This window comes from Phodopus roborovskii, unplaced genomic scaffold (genome assembly GCF_943737965.1).
Source record: "Phodopus roborovskii unplaced genomic scaffold, PHOROB, whole genome shotgun sequence".
NCBI classification, from domain to species: domain Eukaryota; kingdom Metazoa; phylum Chordata; class Mammalia; order Rodentia; family Cricetidae; genus Phodopus; species Phodopus roborovskii.
In genome coordinates this window covers 28,891,869-28,913,336 of record NW_026126540.1, presented here as the reverse complement: position 1 = coordinate 28,913,336, position 21,468 = coordinate 28,891,869, and the positions used below count along the sequence as shown (strand labels likewise).

The following is a 21,468-nucleotide window of genomic DNA, read 5'->3' as shown; positions in this document are numbered from 1 at the left end:
GAAGACAGCTGCACGACTTGGTTCTCCCCTTCCACCATGTAGATTTTTGAGGGCCAAATTCAGGTCACCAAACTTGGTGGCAAGCACCCTTATCTGTGGAGCCATTTCCCCAGTCCAAATAACACTATGAAAGGACAGCTCTGGAAGGAAAGGCCTGACAAAGCCGGGCATTGCTGATGGATCTCTGTGAGTTTAGCTCTCACAGAATTCTGGCCCTATCTGTAGTTTCTGTGACCAGGACATGGCATCTGGAACATTCTTGCAGAGGCAGAGTTCTGCAGTCTAGTCTGTAGGCTATCTCTGACTGTGTGTTTCGTGGTTAACTGTCGAGTTCACGTTCATCAGTGTAGCTTTTCCAAACACATCTGCGTGCTGTCCCTCCTTCACTCTTCCCATTGCTGGTCCCCCATTGTCATTTTCTCCTTAAGAAAGTTCACCTTAGCTGACCAGAGTGGCCAATGCTGCTGGGGGAGGGAGGTGTCATTTGTTTTAGGAAAATCCAGAGACCCCCTACGTGTAAACTCCATGGAATGAAGGGACAGAAGCAAACACTGTATTCTACACATTGCCCTGAACAAGCACATCAGAGGATATGATGCTAGACTCCAGCATATAATCTACTCTCACAGCGAAGTACATAATCTAGTAGGCAAGTTGAGAGGGTTCAGGATAGTGGTCCCCAGCCCTGTTTATCAGAATCACCCGTGTGGATCCCACACCTAAGATTTCCACTTACCTAAGTTGGAGGCAGCAGACAGCCACCAATATGCTTAGATTCTCTTTTGGGGACAAGATTGAGCAATCAGGGATGACAACATTGGCCTAAAATCTAGCTAATCTGGCGAATCAATCCAGCACAGAACAAGAGCTAACCATGGAGTCAGTTTGTAGAAAATGCTGGAAACAAATAATTGAGAGTAGTATTACTGTAGTTGCATGGCCTGGGACAGAAAAAAAAAGTGGCAGATGTATCCTGCAGTGGCTCCTGCTTTGTCATGACAATTCCTATTCCTCAGGTTCTGCTAATACCTTGGCTTCTGACGACAGAATCGGCAAATAATACAGACATTACTGTTGTATAGTGCTTTTATTAGAGTTTTATGGAAAAAGCAAACCCATTTTTGTGACATTATACAGTCTTCAGGCATGCCACAGCCCAGTGTGAGATGCTGTAGCAGCTCTGCGTGGCAGCATCGAAGGCCACAGAGAGCACCGGTCAAGAGACTCAGGCATACATACCTGTCATCAAATTAAATCAGCCCTGTTTCACAACAGGCTCTAGAGTGTAAACAACCAACACCTGCCAATCAAAGGCATCTCAGATAGGACACCGTACAGAATTTAGGGCAAATTAACCTAAAATGGTAAGCTGGGGATGGTGCTCCTCAGAGGGGAACAGAAGACAGTCAACACCTGATCCAACTCTTACTGCAGGAGCCCCTCACTATGGAATCCCTAACATTTAGTATTTCGCACCAATCTTCATGCAAAGGTGCTGTGCCACACACAGTTCCAATAACTCCAACTGAGACTAAGTATTTTTATTGTCAATGAGGCTTGCTTGCTTCAGAGCAATAGTGAGAAATACTGAGACCAAGTCCAGCCTAGACTCCAGAGGGAGCGGATTCTACAAGCAGCAGACTTATTTTCTTCTTTCCTATAATTGAAAAAGACTTGGCTTTTTATCCCAAACACGTAAGTTCACTGCAGAAGTTAGTCCTTCATTCTCCAGCTGTGACTGTCACCTAAAGACTGACAAATGTCTAGACCTGTAGAGTTCGGAAAGACACTTACTCCTGCCAGGCCCCCTGTGAGTAATGGGGTCTACAGCCCAACAGAAGATGGCAGGAACTTGGTTTTGAGGCTGAGTCATAGTAGGAACAAAATCCTCATCTGCTCTTATGCCCCAAATCACAAGAAGGCGAGGACAAAGCATCTGAGAACAGTGTGAAACACAAACTCTCATACACGGGGACTACTGCTTATTGTTTTGAGGTCAAACATTTAAAAGTCCCATCCCCCCACTTCACATCACTTCACTTAAGAGGCATGCATGGAATACTGACACCTTTCAAAAGATACATGTAAGATCTATTAGAACTGCAAGCAACCAAAACCAACAGGAGTGGCTCATGGTTCCTCTCAGAAACCCAGATTCCTCCTTTATACTTCATACTTGAGAAGCTCGTGCTCCTGAAGCTAGGTGTGCCCTTTAGGGGCGTTGCCAACAGTGGCTAAATCAAGTCCAGGTTGACAGGAAGCCATGAAAGTTCTTCACACTGTTGGAAGTCAGACTTTTAGGCAATGGTAGACTTGACACCCTGGTGTACTTGTCTTACTGATACACGAAGTCAAACAGAATGCAGGGGAAAGGTAGTGGGCAGGTAGAGGCCGAGAGAAGGTATTTTACAGGCTGCTAAGTTTTCTGTACAATGAAATCCAAGGACCAGGTTCCATCTGGCTTTAATTTTCTTCTTTTAAAGAGGCTGTTTTCAGTTCCTTCAGTTTCCTGGTGCCAATCTTCAGGTCACTCTCATTGCCTCACAGCCCTCAAGCTGTATCACAGGTGTAAGAGGTAGCCTCCTTAAGGGGTATTTTACTCTACCAACTTGACTGCAAAATTCCCATAGGTGAAGAAAAAATGGACATTTTAAAAAGACTGAGGTGTTTGTTTTTGACTTATTTCCAGACTCTACCAACCCTTTTAGTGTAGAAAACAAACTGTCCCTTAAAGTAACTAATGGAAAAGCAGTACCCTCTTCAGTGAACTTCACAACTGTTCTCTGGCAAGAGTGACAGAGCTCCCCAGGGTCAGGTACCAGCAGGACAGAGGCGGCACTGGAGTCACCAGCCAGGCCCCCTCACCCCACTCCCTCCACACCAGCTAGAATTTCAAGTTTGGCTGGGGATGACTTGAGAACTAGGGACTGTCATTCCAAATGAGAAGGACCTGAAGGTCACCAGTACCCACAGCCACACCTGATTCACAGAGCCTCAGCCTGAGACTGAAGACGGCTTCCCTACTCTTCTACTGCTCCACCCGTGTGGCATAAAAGTTTAATCCACAAACACACAGATGATTCCAGCTCATATGTTAGCAAGTGCAGATACAACAGAAGCCACTGTGTAACAATCCAAACTATGAATCCTCCTCCGCGGCCTGCTTCTAAATGGGCACTGGGAAAACAAAACAAAACAAAACCTAACAGCCTTTCAGTAATCCGAAGAGCCTCTGAGTTGGTAATGACAGGAGTAGACTTTAGTTTCCAAAATGGCACACTACCCAGAAATCCGATTGCACAGGAAAGGTTCTCCACAAAAGAGGAGGGGGACGTGTTCTGGGATGGGGGAAGCAGTACTCACCCCACCATTACCTAACCAAGGCATTTAACAAATCTGTATTCCTTGTGAAACAGCCCCACACCTGCCTGCTTCACACTTGTGACAACTGAGGTCTCAGGATCCAAAGAGGATGGCTGCGCCAATGTGGGAAAGTCAGGAGGTAGCTAAAAACTGACCTGCATGTCCCTCTCAACGTGGTTGGCTCATCTTAGCAGACATGATGTCTCTCAATCATGAATAGCATTTAATGCCTGACTTGCATTTATCTGTAAAATGGAAGTGTCAAGATACTTGGAGAAAATATCTTTGAATCCTGAGTGGGTCGAATACTTTTCAGTCAGTGGTAACCAGTGACCCACTCCACTGTCAAACATTTAAAAGAAAGAGACAAAAGAAAAAACATGTTAATACTTGGTTATGAACAGCAGGGGTAGTTCCTCACCTTACACATCTTTAAAGGGCAATCTAGAATGTGCATCTATGAGCCTGCACGAACTCAGGTCAAAAGGAGTGCTTGGGTAATTAATGAGGTATACATGATTGGCCATATTAACCCAAGACTGTAGAATTCCCTAGACTGGAGAAGAACCTCTAAAGAACCTCTGGTCAAAAGCCTGAGATGCTTTAATAGCTGTTGAAACTGATGGATTTTTTAATTAAAGAAAAGCATAGGTATGTAAAACTCTTTCAGGGATGAAAGATATGGAAGGCTCCCTAATTCCATGTGACAAACTGCCTGCTCTGATGAAGAATGGCTGGAAACACGGCCAAGCCCGGTAGAAGCCAGAGAGCATGTGGCCTACAGCAATCAATATACAGGACCAGACAGAAACTCAAAGAGGCATTTCTCTTGATACTGAGCCACTGTTTGTCTTTAGACGTTAAAATAAGTTGTAATAAAGTGTGCTGAGTCCATGCTGGGCTAAAAAAAAGGAGACCCTGGCACCTCCAGTCTCCAAGGTGAGTCTAATCCCACACAACTTTTCAAAGGGGTTTCTCACCTTACTGGGTCTCGTGTGAGATCTGAGGGAAACTACTAAACAGGGTACATAAAACCAGAAGAGTTCTTGTGGAGCATCTAGTGTCATATAAAAACACTGCAGATTGTGTCACATACCATGAAATACAGAATCAGTCCATGCAAGAAAAGCCACCCTGCAAAGAGGCAGCTGTAAGTAGGGCAGCAGCCTGGCACACTGCTGACCCTTTGACACCAGGGTATAGTGGCAGAACCTCTGCCTGACAGGGGTCCGAGGAGTTTGTTATTCTTTCACTTTAGGAAAAGAAGCTTCTGGTATACTCATTCCTGTGGCCAAAGCCTCCCTCTCAGGCCTAGCCTTGGCGATTTCCCACAGGCAGAGAACCTAGATAGCTGGGCTAGGAGGCTTCCAGTAACCTTCCCTTCATATGCATATATATGGTTTTGTTTTTCTTAAAATAAATTCCACAAACTCCTAAAGCTCTCATCTGCAATCAAATGCAAAAGCAGAGCCCCTTACTCAGAGGCTCTGAAACACACAGATCAGCCTCAACACAAACCAGCCTTCCAGCCTCAGAGAAGACTGGGTCAGTTCAAAGGCAAGGCAGATGCTTCTCCAGAATCCTTGAGGCAAGGAGTGATGTCCTCTTCAAATGGGCTTATAGAGCAGCGTGGTGACATACTTCTTCTTGTAGCGATGGGTTGCACTAAGGACCATCACACTGTCCTGCAGGGGAGAAAAGAACACACAGCTACATCATCCATTTGGGTGGCTACTGGGCCTTCCCAGCCACCTGTCTTTCAGACACTCACTGTCTTGCTAAAATACTCCAATGAAAACAATTTAATGGAGGAAAGGGTTATTTTGGCTCACAGCTCTGGACTGTAGTCCATCATTCCAGGGAAGCCAAGGCATCAGGAAATTGAAGCAGCTGACACATTGCACGTTTGTGTTAAGCATGTTTTCTCCTACTTAATCCAGCTGAGGACACCCTGCCCATTGAATGGCCTGTCCACAATTAAGATGGCTTCATATACCAATTACTGTATTCAATATAATTCCCCATAGGTATACCAGACTCACACCTCAGGTTGTCTAAATTTTTCAAATTGACAACACGAACCAACACATTTACTTCTCAAGAGACAGTTTGAAATAAAAGAAAGAGGCTGGCTTTGCTGTCAAATCTTATTCAATTCCTGTCTCCTGTTGATGTGGTATTGATTGGTAGCCTTGAGATATCTATGTATGATCTCTATGCTCTGCCACCCCCCCTTAAAACTTCTTCATACAAAGAATAATGGCTACCCTTGAAGTGGTTCTGATTACCAGATCAGATGAAATATCTGATACATAGAAGGTCATAAAGAAACACTAATTTACACTTTTATTATTCCCCTTCTTATTTCAAATTATATTGGGCTTCTGCCTAGCAAGGAAAAAAGATGCTTTCAACCATTCCCAGAACAAAATATTAAATGTAGTAAGGAAGGGAAATGATCCTTCTTAACGCTCATTCCTAAGGCCTGAAGCAGGTTCAAGTGCTACTTAATGCCAAGGATAAAGTTCAAATGTCCATCCCCTGTGACCCAGAGAGCACTGTGGGAGTTCCTATCTATCGTTAAAGTACAGATGCTTCCTTAGACAGCTCATCTGACAGGCCAATTCCAAATGGCCAAACAAGCTGAGAACCCAAGGGGAGCTGAACAGGCAGCACTGTCCCTTGTATCACAAGCAGTACAAGGCAGCACAGTCACCAGTCTCCAGGGTGTATGAGATGGCCAGGGACACCAACTGACAGCCATGGAGCAGTCACAGCAGGCAAAACTCAACCAGATCTCAAAGAACCCCAACTGTCCAACATCGAGACCAGTGCAGCTAGCTGTCTTCCTTTACCCTGCATTACCTACAATGACCGTGTCTGGGACTAACACTCTGGCTGGACTGTGCTGAGATAGCCTGACAAGGTGAGAGCAGGCAGGAATACTCTGCTCCTCGAGAACTGCAGATTTGCAGCAGGTGAAAGACAAGCATCCAGGAGAACACCTTCGTGGTGATGGACAGGAAAGAGCAGGGGGCGGGGCTTAAAAGGATTGAAACCCAGTCTGTCTTGTACTTACTGGCAATCTGACCTTCTCTGAGTCTTAGTTTCTTTATCTATCAAACAGGGGTTAAAAATAATGCTTACTTCTCAAGGTTACTATGAAAATAAAATTCAGTATGTTAAAATTTTATATACACCCACACACTCTATTATAGTCAGCTCTATCAGTGGCCTCCTTGTTCTGTTCTCGATGCACATCTAAGAAACCTGAGCAGCTTCCAGAGAAATGGCTGGGAGGACCCCTAGGTGCTCAAACATACTCAGACTCCGGGAGGGGACCTCTCAATCTGCTGCTCACCAAATGGTCCATGTAGTTCCCTCGAGGACTGGCTTAATCAGCCACAGAACTACATACCTTTATGCTAACACTCAAGCCACAAAGACATTAAAGAAACTAAGGACTCTAGGGCAGGGGTGGGAAAGACACAGACATCTGGTCACATCAACTCCCTATCTACTATACAAGAGATGGAAACACTTGGTATACACAAGTAGGACATCTCAATGTAGCTGATTCCACATCTTAAGAAATTCTACTATCTCACTCAAGCACTTGTTGAAGGAAGCTATACTTGATTTTCTGCACATGGAATCTAACTAACATGAACTCCAACTTTAGTTGCAAAGGTTCCAGCCACCTATAAACACTCGAAAGCAGAAAGGTCCCTATCACTGACAGTTCAGCTAGCCTGAATACAGCCCAGAACCAAACCAAACCAAACCAAACCAAACCAAACCAAACCAAACCAAACCAAACCAAATTGTTCAGCGGGCGGTGGTGACACATGCCTTTAATCCCAGCACTTGGGAGGCAGAGACAGGTGAATCTCAGTGAGTTCAAGGCCGGCTTGGTCTACAAAGAAAGTTCCAGGACAGCTAGAGCTATTATACAGAAAAACCCTGTCTCGGGGTGGGGGAGCTTCAAAGAAGACTGAAGTTTAAAATCAAATAGCCTTCGAGGTAAGAAAAGACAACTCTTCTGTAACTTGACTGTCAGTGCCAACTGCAGCTTTAAAAGCTGCAGCAGGCAAGTTACCACTGAGAAGCCTGCATGACTCTTACCCTTCCACTTGAGAGGCTCTGGAACGTCAGGGCCACCACTTACCTTAATGGACAGTGCATAGAGATGGTTCAGCATAACATGGTTGGGTTCAGGAAGTAAGGCTGGGTCACACTAGGAGAAAAAACAACCCCCACCCCCGCAAATGTGATTAAATGAAGACAAAGCAACATTGACTGTTCCTCTGGACTGTTAAGAACTCTAAATAGGTAACACTTTGTCTCCTATGAATCATGCATTCCCAGACCATAAAATTTGGAAAAATCCTCAGTCTAGAGATAAAATGCTAAGCCCCAATATATGCTAATTTTCCTTAATATAATTAAAACAAAAACCTTGCTAACAAGTATAGATAGTTTGGGTAAAAGGGCAGAAATAACTATCAACTAAGTAAAATAGAAATATAATTTATTTACATAAAAAGTTGTGAATTTTTGTATTTCCCCTAGTGAGGGGGCACTTTCGATAGACGTCACAGTAGTCATTGATTCCACCACAGTTTGGTTCTGATTTTACTAGATTTTACTTTAGGTACTACTGGTACCTAAAGAAGTCACGGTTCAGTCTTGGAAAAAGGATTCCACAGTGCTGCTGACAGGCACGTGGCTTAGTTTATTGCCTTGACACAGCTGTCCTATCCAACCCCAAGATTCCTGAAGTTTGGCCTCAATGGGCCTAAGATCCCCAGATGTTTTAGCAACCTGCTCAGGATACTCACTGAAATATTAGTGTCCTTGTTAAGAATAACTTGGAGTAAGTGAGGGGGCAGGATGGGTGGGGACTTGAATCTCTCCTCAGATCGAAACACATACATTTCTTGACCATAAGGCCCTGGGGGTGAGCTGGATAGGTCTGAAAAATATTCATGCAAACATGAAGGAAAGTTAAAGAGTAACAATGCATGGGGAAAGCTATTGACACACAGTTATTAATCTTAAACGTAGTACAGGTCCTGGAGCAAGGGACTTGTGACTAGGGCCTGTAACTGTAAGGGAGCAAAGGAAATGTCTGAGTTGTCCTGAACATGGACCAGGAAGATTCCTAACAAGGCAACATGGTGTAAGGAAGTAATGAGAGGCCAGCACCCAGGCTCCAGGAAACCAACTCCATTTGTCAGCCACATGACCTTGGATAGATTCCTTTATTATGGTGAGTTTCCTCATCAGAAAGATAAAAATCTTCCCAATTCATAATGCTTTTGAGAAAATCAAAGTGACAGGAAATGAAGGTGCTCAGTGAACTCAATGTGAAAAGATTAGATTGCATTTTATTTCTACCAAAGTAGCAGACAACAATGTTATATATTTTAAGTCTACAACGATCACAGCAGAGAGAACTCACCATAGCTGTTGTCAAGGAGGTGCAAATGTAAGACACAATAAAATCCCACTTCATACGTGGTGGGATGATCACCACTAAAATGGCAAGCACTATCAGACCGTGGAGAAACTGGAAGCTTCAAACTACAATGTTTCTACCACTGTGGAAACCAACAATCGTACAGCCACCTTGAAAAACAGTCTGGTCATCCTCAAACAATAAACTCTGTGACCCAGTAATTACACTGGCTTATCACCTAAGATAAAACATAAGTTCCCCCCACTCCCCATCCCAAACCTGACCATGAGTGCTCATAAGCAAAATTTGTAAGAGCTCCAAGGAGGAAACAAATGTCTGTCAACAAGGAATGGATAACCAAGAAGGGATTGTCATACCATGGACTTCTATTCAGCCACAAACAGAAGCAAGTACTGATACATATTTCAACAGCAACGAAAGCCCCAGAAGCCCACTAAGTGACAGAAGGCACATGGTACATGGTTACATTTGTATGAACTGTCTAGAACAGGCAAATCCATATAGCAGAAGCTTTGTGACTGACACAGGGCAGAGAGGAGAAAGAGATGGGCTTTAAAACTCAATATACTAAAAAAAAAAAAAAAAAAAAGGATAAATTTTACAATTAAAAAAGATGTGTTTCATGGTACTGGAATTGTACTTTAAAAATGAAAAGTATTCAGGTTAAATCTACAAAAATTTAATGAACTATGTTTTCTTTGTTTTAAAATTTTAAAGTTCCAAAGAAAAGATTTTAGTAAGTCTACTTTAATAGCTCAAATTTGCTTCAACATATAAGGCAAAAGGAAAGAAACAGCAACAATGCTGTATTAAACATCCACAAACACCACTGGGAAATTGGGAAATAACACAGGACAATCCTCAAGTGCTGCCCACTGTACTAAAAAAATCCAAGTTAGACACTGAAAAGTCACACACATGACCATACCCATTATCTGTACATTCCTAATAAATGGATTCTATGTCTTACATTACTGGATTAGGAAATTGGGTGAACCCAAAAAGTGTGCTAGTCTTCCCATTACATAATTATGATTGACTGTTAAATAGTCTTTGGTTACTTTGCAGATCATAATATAATCATAGCCCTAGTAGCTTCAGAATTTAAACCTTTTAAGGTCACCACTCCTCCAGCCAGTAAGAATGCTCACCATACGTTTCTGAGTGTATATCCTGAAAATTCTTTTCTAAATTGGGAGTTACTATGCTATGGACAATTTGTCCCTTGTCCTGGAGATTCTGTTATGTGATCTATTTCAGGCATTATGACAGCGATCACTGAGGGTCCAAGCCCTGGATTTTAGTGCTGGGAGCTGGTTGCACAATGGCATGACAAGTAGCAGAGGCAGGCTTTGTGTGCAAGAGGCCACATGCTCAGCGCAGAAAGTGCAACTCTCCAGGCAGGCACAACTCTACCTACAGTAATGAGATAGTAACTAAGGACATGATTTGCAAAATGTGCCTCTGCTACTGGAGTGAACAAGCACAGATACAAAGACCTTGGGGAAAGTGGTATACAAGAAGCAAAAATATATAGGACTTGCCCCCTGTATATTCAATTCCATGGAGAACAACTATTGGTTTGTTTCTTTCTCTCCTTTTTTCTCTCTCTCCCTCAGCAACAATTATACTGGTAGACTCTCCTAAAACCATAATTGTCAGCTGAGCTCTCAAACTAGCTGATTCAGGTTAGAAAGAAGCAACCAGCCTTTACAGGTAATATTATCAGATGCTAATGGAAAGTGTGAAATTTTACTGGAAACAGCTTTTGAAACCACAGGCTACTGGTGGGTTATATAAAAGCAAAATGGAAAACAGTGTATTAGAGTAAAAAAGGCAGATAGATATTATACGGGGGGGGGGGGGGTTGTGTTAGAGTGGGGTGTGTGGGGTATGTGATTATAAGATTCCTGAGAAGACATGAAAATACAAAATAAAACAAGAAACCACTTGGGGGAAGAAATGTGCATTTTACGAAAGACAGAGAAAGAGACAGCAATAGCGCAAAATTACCTCGACAAGATGTCTCAGAGCTTTCCATGGAATCTAACTTTAAAGCATCGAATACTTCAAAATCAGATTTCTTGACATGGATCAAATTATTAATCGTACCAAGCTGACTGGTAACCACAGGCTGAAACAGTGAATTAAAAAAAAAAAAAAAAAAAAAAAAAAAAAGATTAGATCCCTTTTCAAATCTCTCTTCTTCACCCAACCTCCCCTCTTCCCCTCTACATTAAGGAAAAATCTCTAATAGGGAGGGAGGGCTGTTGCCTACTGAACCGAAGGGCAGTAAGTCGTAGAGAGGTCACGAGGCTCCCCTGTGGATCAAGGCCTTACCTCTGACGGATCATGAACCCACTGTCCATCCACAAAGAACTTGTACTGGTGCTCTCCCTCTGGAAGATCCAGGATGGCAACAAAGTCATTATGACTAGGGAAGAAAACAAAGGCCAAACTGGCTAAGTTCTTTAAAGAAGACAGAATGGAGAAAGGGGCAATGATAGCATCATTGCAACCATTCCTAAGCTACTACAGCCCTTGTGCCTCCAATCCCTCAAACCCCTGCAAAGTATAAATCCATCCTCTCTTTCTGTATCACTCAAAGCATGTACTTGTCAACCTCTCCGAATAACTTCATTATCAACCAATCTCTCTCTCTGTGTGTGTGTGTGTGTGTGTGTGTGTGTGTGTGTGTGTGTGTGTGTGTGTGTGTCCTCACTTGTATACACACGAGGGGTGGGGATGGGAGTGGGTGTTGGGATTAGGGTTGGAGGATTGATTGCCAAAATGTTTTATCTTAGTAAACTGCTTTATTGCAGAACAGAATCTTGGGGCTGGGGAGATGGGCTCAGCCAGGAAGAGTGCTCAAGAGCTTGAGGACTTGATTTCGAATCCTCAGTATCCACATCAAAAGTTGGGCATGCCTGTAACTCCAGCATTGGGGAGCAGACCCAGAGAAACTGCTGCAGTAAAGCTAGCTGAAATGGAGAAACTCTGGTTCAGTGAGCTTGTCTCAAGGCAACAAGGTTAGAAGTCATAGAGGAAGATACTCAGATCTTGCTGTGGCCTCCACATGCACATACATGGGCACATATGACTACATGAATATGTATACATATATACACAAACACACACAAAAAGAACAGAGTCCTCACAAGTACAAATAAGGTAAAAGAGAGGTAATACTTCAGGATACTCTTCATATTTTGGTGAGCCTTTTCTGGAAAATGACCTATTACATAAAAGGTCACTCTGACAACCACATAAATCATTCACTACTGCTTTTCCAGCAACAAACTGGCATATACTTAGAATGTCATAATGCATTTTGCTTTAATACAGAAAGCAAAGCAACAGGAATTAGCTAGTTGCAGACTTCCTCCAGACAAGAAATGCCTTGAGAAACACAGTCCTGAAGAATGCACCCACACTGCTGTTCGAGACTCCCCAGAGGCCTACTCGCTCCCCTGAGAAAGGCAACCACGCATCTACTCTTGCACTATGCAGACAAGGGAGACACCTGTCTGGTGTGGTGGAAGCTCCGCCCCAGCCCCTGGCATCCACGTACCCAAAGAGTTTGGGATGTTATGGTGGATTCCACCCAAGCCCCCTCCCCCATCTCCCTCCAAATCCTGCTACATCTCAGAAAGCCCACCAAATGATGATCCCTCCCTCAGAGATGCTCAAGACCACTCCCGCAGGGTATTTTTTAAAATTGTCTGCCAGAGACCGCTCTCCCCCCACTCCCCCCACCCCGCCCCGGTCTTCCTTTCCCTGTCTCCTCTCTGGGGGGCTAGAAGGCCAGTTGGGAGTGTTGTAGCCATTAAACGTGTTTTTTTTTTTTTTTTTTTTTTTTCTAATTTGGTTTGATTTGGTCTGATTTGGATTGCTGCATTAGCAGAGAGGCTTACCAGGGTACAGAAACTTTCCAGTGTCCTCACCTCTTAATCAGTGGAATCTTGGTGCTCCAGTTGTTGAAGGACCCAGAAATGAAGACCTCCTTGCCCCCTTCAGACCAGCGGATAACGGTGGGCCTGGCCTGCTGGGTGGGCTTCACAGAATCATCCAAGTCCTGCTGCCAGGGTACAAACTCTTTGTCCCCAGGGAGCTGTAAGAAGGAGTAGGTCATCCCTAGAATAAATTATGACCCAAGGGTTTTTAAGAGGTTAAGTTTCCCTAGGGTATTAAAGGTTCTAGGTTTCAACTAAAGATAGCTACCCTAAATTCAGCAATTAAATCAAGAGTTTGAACAAACTACAGAAAAGAACTAATATAGGGTCCAAAGTGGTCAAATGGCTTATATTCCAGCATTGCCTAAATCACAACCTACTGCCCATTTTCCATGCAGAACCTCTGGATCACCCAACAAACAAACTCTCCAAACCCTTCCTCCAGCCTAACTTGTGTGCAGGCAATTAAGGTATATGTTCAAGGGCCTCTTAAGAGGGAAAAAAATGTAAGAAAGCCCAGTATGGTTCTTTAAAAGAAAAATCAAGCCAGATATATATTTTTTCAGAGGCAAAGTGGTCTTGATTGTCAACTGCAATTAAAGTTATAGATAACAAAATTCCCAAGTAACTAACAATGCTGTTTTAGCTACTAGGTTATACAATGGAACCTGAAGTATTTAAGGGTGGAGATGTACTTCTGTGTAGAGCACTTCCCTCCCAAGCATGAGTCTGAAAGTTTCATCTCCAGCACCATCATCCATCAATCGACACAAACTCCAAAGCCAGACCACAGATTAGGTATGGCTGAAACCTTATGAGATCTTACTTGCTAACTTAAGCCAAGCGCATATATATATATATATATATATATATATATATATATATATATATATATATGTCCCAAGAAGACAGATGACATTCTGGAGCTCTGTGAGTACAGGGATCAACAGTAGCTTCCTTGAGGAAAAGCAGATCCATTACTAAATAGGGTTTATAGGGTTCTGGGGAAAATGAATTCCTTAGCTTCTTTCCATTGCCATCTTTCAGGAAAAGCGTGGGCCAACTGTAGCCAGTGAGCCAGACGGCTTTTCACAAAGCTTTTGTTTGGAAACAGCCTCTCACTTGTTTACCTACCATCTACAACTTTCTGTTCCAGTGGGTGGTAGACCCGGGAGCTATGGCACACTGCATGACCCACAGAGTCTAAATTATTCATTATTTGCTCTTGTACAGAAAAAGTTTGATAATCGCTACTTTCACTGGCTTCAATAAGACTGTTTGGTATCAAGTCAAACATTGCACACAAGACAATGAAGGTTAGAGCAAGAAAAGACTAGCTTATTTGGGCTTTCCTCAAAATGAAAAATTTTATCTTCCATCCTGTCTCCCAATAGTTCTGAAAACTATTGTATAAGTACAAATCAAAGTAAATGGATAAAGAACATGAAGGGATTTTACATTATTCAGGAAACTGGGCTAAGACAAAGCTTTGGCCTCCACAGTCTCAGAGCAATGCACCTGGGGCTGATGGTTGCATTAGGCATGTTTACAAATGCCTAAGAACAATCCTCAGATTCTAATTCCCAAATAGGACCTGAGAACATATTTTTTAAAGCTTTCAGGTCATCAAACTGTACTTACATTACAATAAACAAGGAAAATATGCTTTGTCCCCTCCTCTCCCCAATGGGGTCAAATTCTCACTCTAGTGTAGACTGGCAGTGATCCTCCTGCCTTCTCTCTGAACAGCTGCAATTACAGGCATGAGCTCTAAAAAACAATCACCTTTTGAGCTATACCCTAAAATGTTAGAAATAGTATTTGTTGACATGTTTCAGAGTAGCGGGTGGGAGAGTAGCTTGGAGCACAGAAAGCCACTCATTCATGACCTTTCAGCAGCATTTCAACCAGGTGACATATACACAGTTCATCATATACACAGTTTATTATACTGTTCTAGTTTATGTGTCAGGTTTCCCATAAGGTTTTTAAAGGCATCTTGGGGGGATCCTAATATACAAACAGGATTCAGAACCACTGAGTGTGTCTACTAAAAAGCCTGACCTTTAGAGCAAAGATGCCCCCCACCCCCACTGTCTCTATCGGTTACTTTTATGACTGAGGATTTTCAGTTCAGGATTTGAAAGCTCTACACTATTAATACGCCTGGCTCTGGAGCGAAGCCCTTCCACTTACAACATGACACTTCTGTGGTAGCAGCAAATGCAGCAAGACTGTTTACTGGAATTGAACCATCAGCAAAACTACCACCACCAGCAGCAAACCGGCAATTCAGATTACCGTCTAAAGATGATTAAGGAAAATCAGTGGGGGAAGGAATGTGAACTATAAAGTTTTTAGTCTTCATGAGACAGGGGGAATTGCTGGAACTACTTTTCTCATTTCACAAACAGCAAGATGTGAGGGAAAGAATGTTCCAAAACAGGCCCGAATTCACACGGAGCAACCTGGCTCCTATTCAGGACACCAATTACTGCAGTCACAGTTTGAGTGTACCCAAATCCTGAGTCATCCATGTAGGAATGAGCAAAAAATACATGGCCTGTCACCCTGGGTGAGCTTTGGAGAAGAAACTCCAGGCTGAGTGCTGAGCACAGAGCAAAAGCGATGAGAAAGAAGTCCTAAAGTGGGACCAAAGAGGGGACCCCAAGAAACACACAGCCCAATACCTCTCACTTCTCTAACAGTGCCCTCAACCGGGACCCAGGGACCCAAGAAAACAAGCCGTATAATCCAGATTTCATGTGCTGCCAAAGAGGAAAATAAAACTCTATTTATTAGCCTAAGCCTCTGTGCAGTGGAAAGGGATAAAGTGATAAATGTTTAACGCATCCCAACCCTCTCCAACCCTTCGGTTTTTCTTTTTCACTCCCGACAGCCTTCTTGAGAAATTAAATGTATTTAATGCTGACATTTCTGAAAGTGATTAGGAACATCAGGGTAATAAATAGTCATGCTGCTGTCAGCTCCTTCTGCCTCTCCTTCTGGGTGAACGAAAATGGGCCTTTGGCTGAAAGTCCTTGGAACTGATGGCAAAGTCTTCCAGGCAGTTGTGGGTAGCTTTGAACCTCAGGCAACACTCTGAAGCACTCTAAGGTAGTAAAGGGAAGTGTGCAAACAGCACAACCACAATCGCCACGTTTATTAAAATAAATAAATAAATAAATAAACTGAAGCCATTATCCAAATGATGCACTGTACTGATCCCCAAGACTAGGTTAAAGTATTCAAGTGACAGCTGTTGAGAGCCACACAAAGGGAGATGAGGATCAAAGAGGGGGTGCAGAGCACCAGAGACAGCAGAATTGATAACTACACAGAGACATTTTCGGGGAAAAGAAATGCATTTGGCTATCTTCAATGTGAGAAACGGAGCCCGAATCAGCAGCTCAAACAAGGCACCCTCTTAAGTTTCCACCCTCGCTCACAATATACATCCTGCAAGCTCTACAAGAAGGCTGCGTGCATGTAGAATCAAGGATGGGGCGGGCAGGGGACGTGGCTGTCTCTGGTACCAGTCCTAAAAGTCTGGCCCACAGACCGGTCAGAACAGCAGGAAAACAACTCCGCGCCACTATCCTAATTTGAGGTAGTACTCAGGAGGCATTAGCACCCAACATCCCTGTCCGCGGGAAAGCCCTCTAACCAATTAAAAAAAAAAAATACCCGTAACCCTTGGGAGCGAGCAGGAAGAACCAAGAATGGCGAAGCAGCCGGCAGCCCCGTTACCTCACCTTGGAGTCGGGCAGGCTGAAGACGCTGGGGTCGTCAGTGCTCCCCACCATGATCTTGTGCTCCTTGCCCGGACCATGGCCGCCGCCCTCGGCTCGCGCAGCCTTGGCACCGTGGCGCTCCCCGGACACCCGCTCGCTGGTGGTGTTTCCCATGGCTGCAGCTCGAGTCGGGGGCAACCTGCCGCGGGGAACGACAGCGGGCGGGGAACACCCCCGCGGCCGCGTCAGGGGCGTCCCGGCCCCGCCCCTGCGCCCGGGGAAGGGAATCCCCGCCGCAGGAGGCCGCGCCCGGGGTCCCCTCCTCCCCGGTCCACTTCGGGGACACCTCAGCTGGGGAACCCGCCCGGGAGTCACCTCTGCCACGCGGCCCCGGCCCCGCACACCGCCGCGCCGCTCACCTCGGGCGATGCGCTCCGGGATCGCGGGGCCACACGCACGCCGGCTGTTCGGCATACAGAGAGACCAATAAAGTTATTGAAATTGAAGCCGCGCCCCAAGCCGGCGATCCCGGTTGTTTCCTCCTAAAATGGCTACAAGGCCCGCGGCGCGGACCCGCCTCTGTTCCTGGCCACGCCTACCGGGCCTCTTGTCCCGCCCCCTGCGTGCCAGCCCCGCCCCCTCTTCAGCCCTAGTCGCCTGCCGCTCTAGCCGCTGTCGCCGGCCGCCTCGGTGGTGAATGCGTGAGTACCTCCAGTGCGGGGCGGGGCGGAGAGTGGGGCCAGGGACGGGGTGGGGACCGGGCTCTCGTGTCGCCGGCGCTACGGTCTGGGTGGATGTCTAGAAGATTTCGGAGCCACGTCTCCCTAAACAATTTGTCTAACCATGGGACTCGGACTTGTTAGAAAGGCCGAATCCGAGATTTCATGCTCTAGGTACAGAATTAGAATCTGCACTTTAACAAGATCGCATCAAAGCTGCTTGACAGCGGTAAAGAGCAGTTCCATATTCGAATGGTTTTCACATTCCCCTTACAGCTCCACCGAGCAATCTCTTTTTAACTGTCCCAGGAAGTAATGAAATGAAGAATGGGACAAAGAATTGACTAGACGTTTGGAGTGTGACTGGCAGGTGCTGCAGAAGGCTTACTTACATGTGGTGCCTTCTCTTACTGTGATTAGCTGTGTGGATGCATGCATTCAGCTCATGATGAAGGTTGGCCAAGGAGGCACCAGAGGAGTTGGGAGCGCATGGTAGACTGGGACTTGTAGACTAGAAAGTAAAGGCAAAGCAGGCTGATGGAGGGCACAATGGAGTCTGAGATTGACGGACACAGCAGTGTCGGAGTGAGCTGAGAAGATGAGAAGTGGCTTTGGAGAGTAGGATACCTGCCACCGAGGCTTCAGGGGCCTTGCAGTTATTAGCACTGTCAGTATTTTCGATGAGATCAGGGGTGCATTAGGTGAGGTGAGGCAGACCATAAAACCATCACAGTAAGAAAATCATAGAATTGCCTGGAGAGATGGCTGGGTGGTTAAGAGCACTCGTAGCTCTTTCAAAAGACCCGAGTTTGGTTCCCAGCACCAACATGGAGCCTCATAACCATCTGTTCTAGGTGATCTGACATCTCTCGATGCATATACAAACATTCAGGCAAGACACCCATTTATAGATAATTTTTTTAAAAATATGTTAAAGTAAGTCATAGATCTGAAAAGTGAGATGGCTGAGAGCGTTGGAAGTCTAGCTTAACATTCCTTTCTTTCCTCTTTGAAAAGCATTGACTTCAACCTTGGAATACTCCATCTCCATCAGATGTCCATCTCCACAGAGATGCATTTCTTATCCTCCCCAGCATATATATGGGTGAAAATATTATGTAGATCTTCTGTTAAATCTTTCTTCATTTCTACATCTTTGTGTATAGGATGCTTCAACAGCCACTATGGATTTTGAGGTAGCTAAAAACAACGGGATAGAAAAAAAAGCTATGCAACTATAAAATCATCTCATAAAAGATGTCTATCCCCAGACATTTGTTGTTGTTGTTGTTGTTTTATGAGAGGGAAATAAATATCGATCTTATTAGGTCACAGTTGTTTACTGCTTTTGTATTAAATGGAGCTAGGCCAAATCCTAGTTAATACATTGGATTGGTGAAATACTAATTACATAGATATTAAAATCACCTTCAGGAACAACAGTGTCTATAAATAGCATTGAGCTGGGTACTGAAGTCCTCACTGAGTGAAGGGGAATAAGTAGATCTATAAATAATTACAAATAGAAGAGGTAGTGGGTGCTTCAAAAGAGACAGTGAACTGCAGAAAGCAAAAATAAATAAATAAACAAACTAAATAGCAACAGGGGTATGGGTCTTGTGAGAATCAAGAGAGAGAGAGAGAGAGAGAGATAAGCCAGGCTTTCTGTTTTAAGGTCTAGCTCCATTAAGGAAATAAGTTGTATACCAACAACTTTTTCAAACCATACACTGCATTAAAACTACCCAGACTCATATTAGTGGTCTATTCCAGAGTGCTTTCTACAAAACAGTTTGCTCCCAAACCAGTTCTAAATGCTAAGCACTCTTTACTCTCCTTTTAGAAAAGTGTTATTTTATATTTTATTTAATCCTTTAAAATATCATCCTTTTTTAAACCTCCCTTGTTAAGTATGCTTATTTAATTAATTATCACTATTTTGCTAGAGCCCCATTATGTTCCAGGCACTACAGTGGGCTCTGAGAGCACAGATTAGTTACAAAGTGTCTGTCTCTGAAGAGTCGAGAGAGGTAGGAGGTAAAGGAATCATTGTCTTGGTGTCCTGTGATAAGGATGTCCATCAAATGTGATGGAGGAATTGAATATACAAAATGTGATGAGAGCCCAAAGGAGACATATGTCACATTCGGGATTAAAAAGCTATTTCTAGAAGGGATAACAAATGAACTGAATCTTGAAGATTGAGAATTACCCATCTGGAAAGTGGGTATTAAAAACAGTACAACAGAGAATGTGTGTGAAGTCCAGTGCCTTGGGGAAGTGTAGGTAGACAGTCTGGAGAATGTTTATGTACTGTGATGCTGTTAGGCAAGACAAATATAATTACCTTGTTTATATATAACTTGTTTATGTGTAACTTGTCCTTCACAGCCATCAGTTTTCTTGCTGGGAACTACCGGCTTAATGTGCTCAGCCTGGAGGAACAATCTACCTTAGTGATTTTTAAGAAGCCTTGACCTTGTACCACTAATGCCCCCAATCATAATTTGTATTTGTCCATCACAGGAACTGAAATTTTTGTAGTAAATTATCTTATACTTTATTAGAGCCACTTAATCTGAGCAGAACTGAAGAAACAGTATTTTAAATAAATGCTTCCAGCCAATATTAATTTTCAAAAAAAAGATTTTTTATTTTATGTATTAAAAGTATTTTGCTTACATGTGTGCATGCACATGTACCACACATGTGCAGTGTCCGTGGGGGCCAGGAGAAGGAAGCAGATGCTCTGGAATAGGAGTTACAGACACTTGTGAGCTGCCCTGTGAATTCTGGGAACCAAACCCAGGTTCTTCACAAAGCAGCAAGTGTTCTTAACCACTGACTTATCTTTAGACCTGATATTCTTCTGAGAAATTTTTAGTATACAGTATTTCAGGTCAAACTCTGAACTGAACAAAACCAAAAACTTTTAGGATAGTTTTAGATTTAAGTTGTGAAGACAACACAGAGTTTCTAGATGCTCCACACCCAGTTTTCTTCATGGAACATGTCACTATGGTGCTTTTATTAATTTAATACCAATAATGATACAGCATTTTTAGCCAGAGTACATATTTATTAATAGTCCTTTAATTTTGACTTAATGCCTCTTTTTCTATTTTGGGATTCTCAGTGTGTGTTGCTGGAGTTTCTTTCCACCTTGGTCCCACAACTAATTTGCCCCAAATAAGCACACAAAGACTTATATTAATTATTCAACTGTTGACTGATGGCTAGGGCTTCTTATTGGCTAGCTCTGTCTTAATTATTAACCCATTTCTATTAATCTAAGTATTTCCACGTGGTCTTATCTTAACTGAGAAAGGTCCAGATCTGTTACTCCTTTGGTGGCTACATGGTATCTCTTCGTGGCCTCTCTGCCTACCTTTCCTAGAATTCTCCTCCTAGTCCCACCTATCTTCCTGCCTCTATTTGCCAGTGTTTTATTCATCAACCAATAAGAGAAACATATATACAGAAGGCATCCCCTTCAAGTATGAACACTTCAACCCTCCAGGCTCTTGTATACTAGGAAGCCCTTCTCAGGAGTGTGTGTGTGTGTGTGTGTGTGTGTGTGATTAGTTCATTCTGAGGTTGCCTTGTACTTTTCTCATGTCTAGCCTGGGCTATAGTCTGAAGGAGGAACACCACAGAGATTATGTCATATGATTGTCACTGCTTACTTTGACATGGACCACCTAACTGGGCTAGTTTTTCTGCTTTCTCCTCTCCAGCTCTCCCTCACCCCCTCCCACACTTAGATTCTGAAGGAGGTTAACCTATACAGTACATTTAAGAGAGTTTTGCTTCATTTCCTTGAGGGGAAAACACATTATTTTGAATTCTGTGTGGGAGGTTTATCCATCCCATCTCACTAATGTTTTCAGTAATTTATTTATAACAGTATAAACTCAGGTATCTTTATGTTTCATGTTATAATACAATACTAGATTATGTATTGCTCTTTTTTTTTTTCCAATTTGGTCATTGGGGACACTTTGCAATGGATTCTGTGCCCCTTTGACATGTGCTATTCAGTTCTTTTTGGCTGCTTTTTTATTCTGTGGTGTTACAAGAATACATCTTTTGAGTAATCAGATTTATCATAGTTGGGAAAGTGGTGTAATCTTTTGCTATGGCCTGAAGAGCCAAATGTGTAAATGGATGAATTAGTACATGTTCATCAGTAACTACACTTTGTATTCTCAGTTGTT

The 21,468-nt window shown here is 43.5% G+C and overlaps 1 protein-coding gene across 4 annotated transcripts; it reads right to left on the bottom strand.

Annotated features, from left to right (window-relative positions):
• Nucleotides 1-1,068: 1,068 nt before the first annotated feature.
• Nucleotides 1,069-17,121, bottom strand: Prkab2 (protein kinase AMP-activated non-catalytic subunit beta 2). 4 transcript variants are annotated; one of them, XM_051199338.1, is made up of 9 exons: nt 16,952-17,121; nt 16,554-16,731; nt 12,790-12,956; nt 11,186-11,279; nt 10,859-10,979; nt 8,205-8,338; nt 7,532-7,600; nt 6,443-6,479; nt 1,069-5,048 (listed from the first exon to the last, which is right to left on the bottom strand). In XM_051199338.1, the coding sequence occupies exons 2-9, from the start codon at nt 16,704-16,706 to the stop codon at nt 5,029-5,031; spliced, it is 795 nt and encodes a 264-aa protein (XP_051055295.1). In that variant the 5' UTR covers nt 16,707-16,731; nt 16,952-17,121; the 3' UTR covers nt 1,069-5,028. The 4 variants fall into 4 exon arrangements, with proteins under 4 accessions (XP_051055295.1, XP_051055294.1, XP_051055293.1 ...); XM_051199337.1 differs by lacking the exon at nt 6,443-6,479 and having other exon boundaries at nt 16,908-17,117; XM_051199336.1 differs by lacking the exon at nt 6,443-6,479 and having other exon boundaries at nt 16,952-17,117.
• Between the last annotated feature and the right edge of the window lie 4,347 nt (nt 17,122-21,468).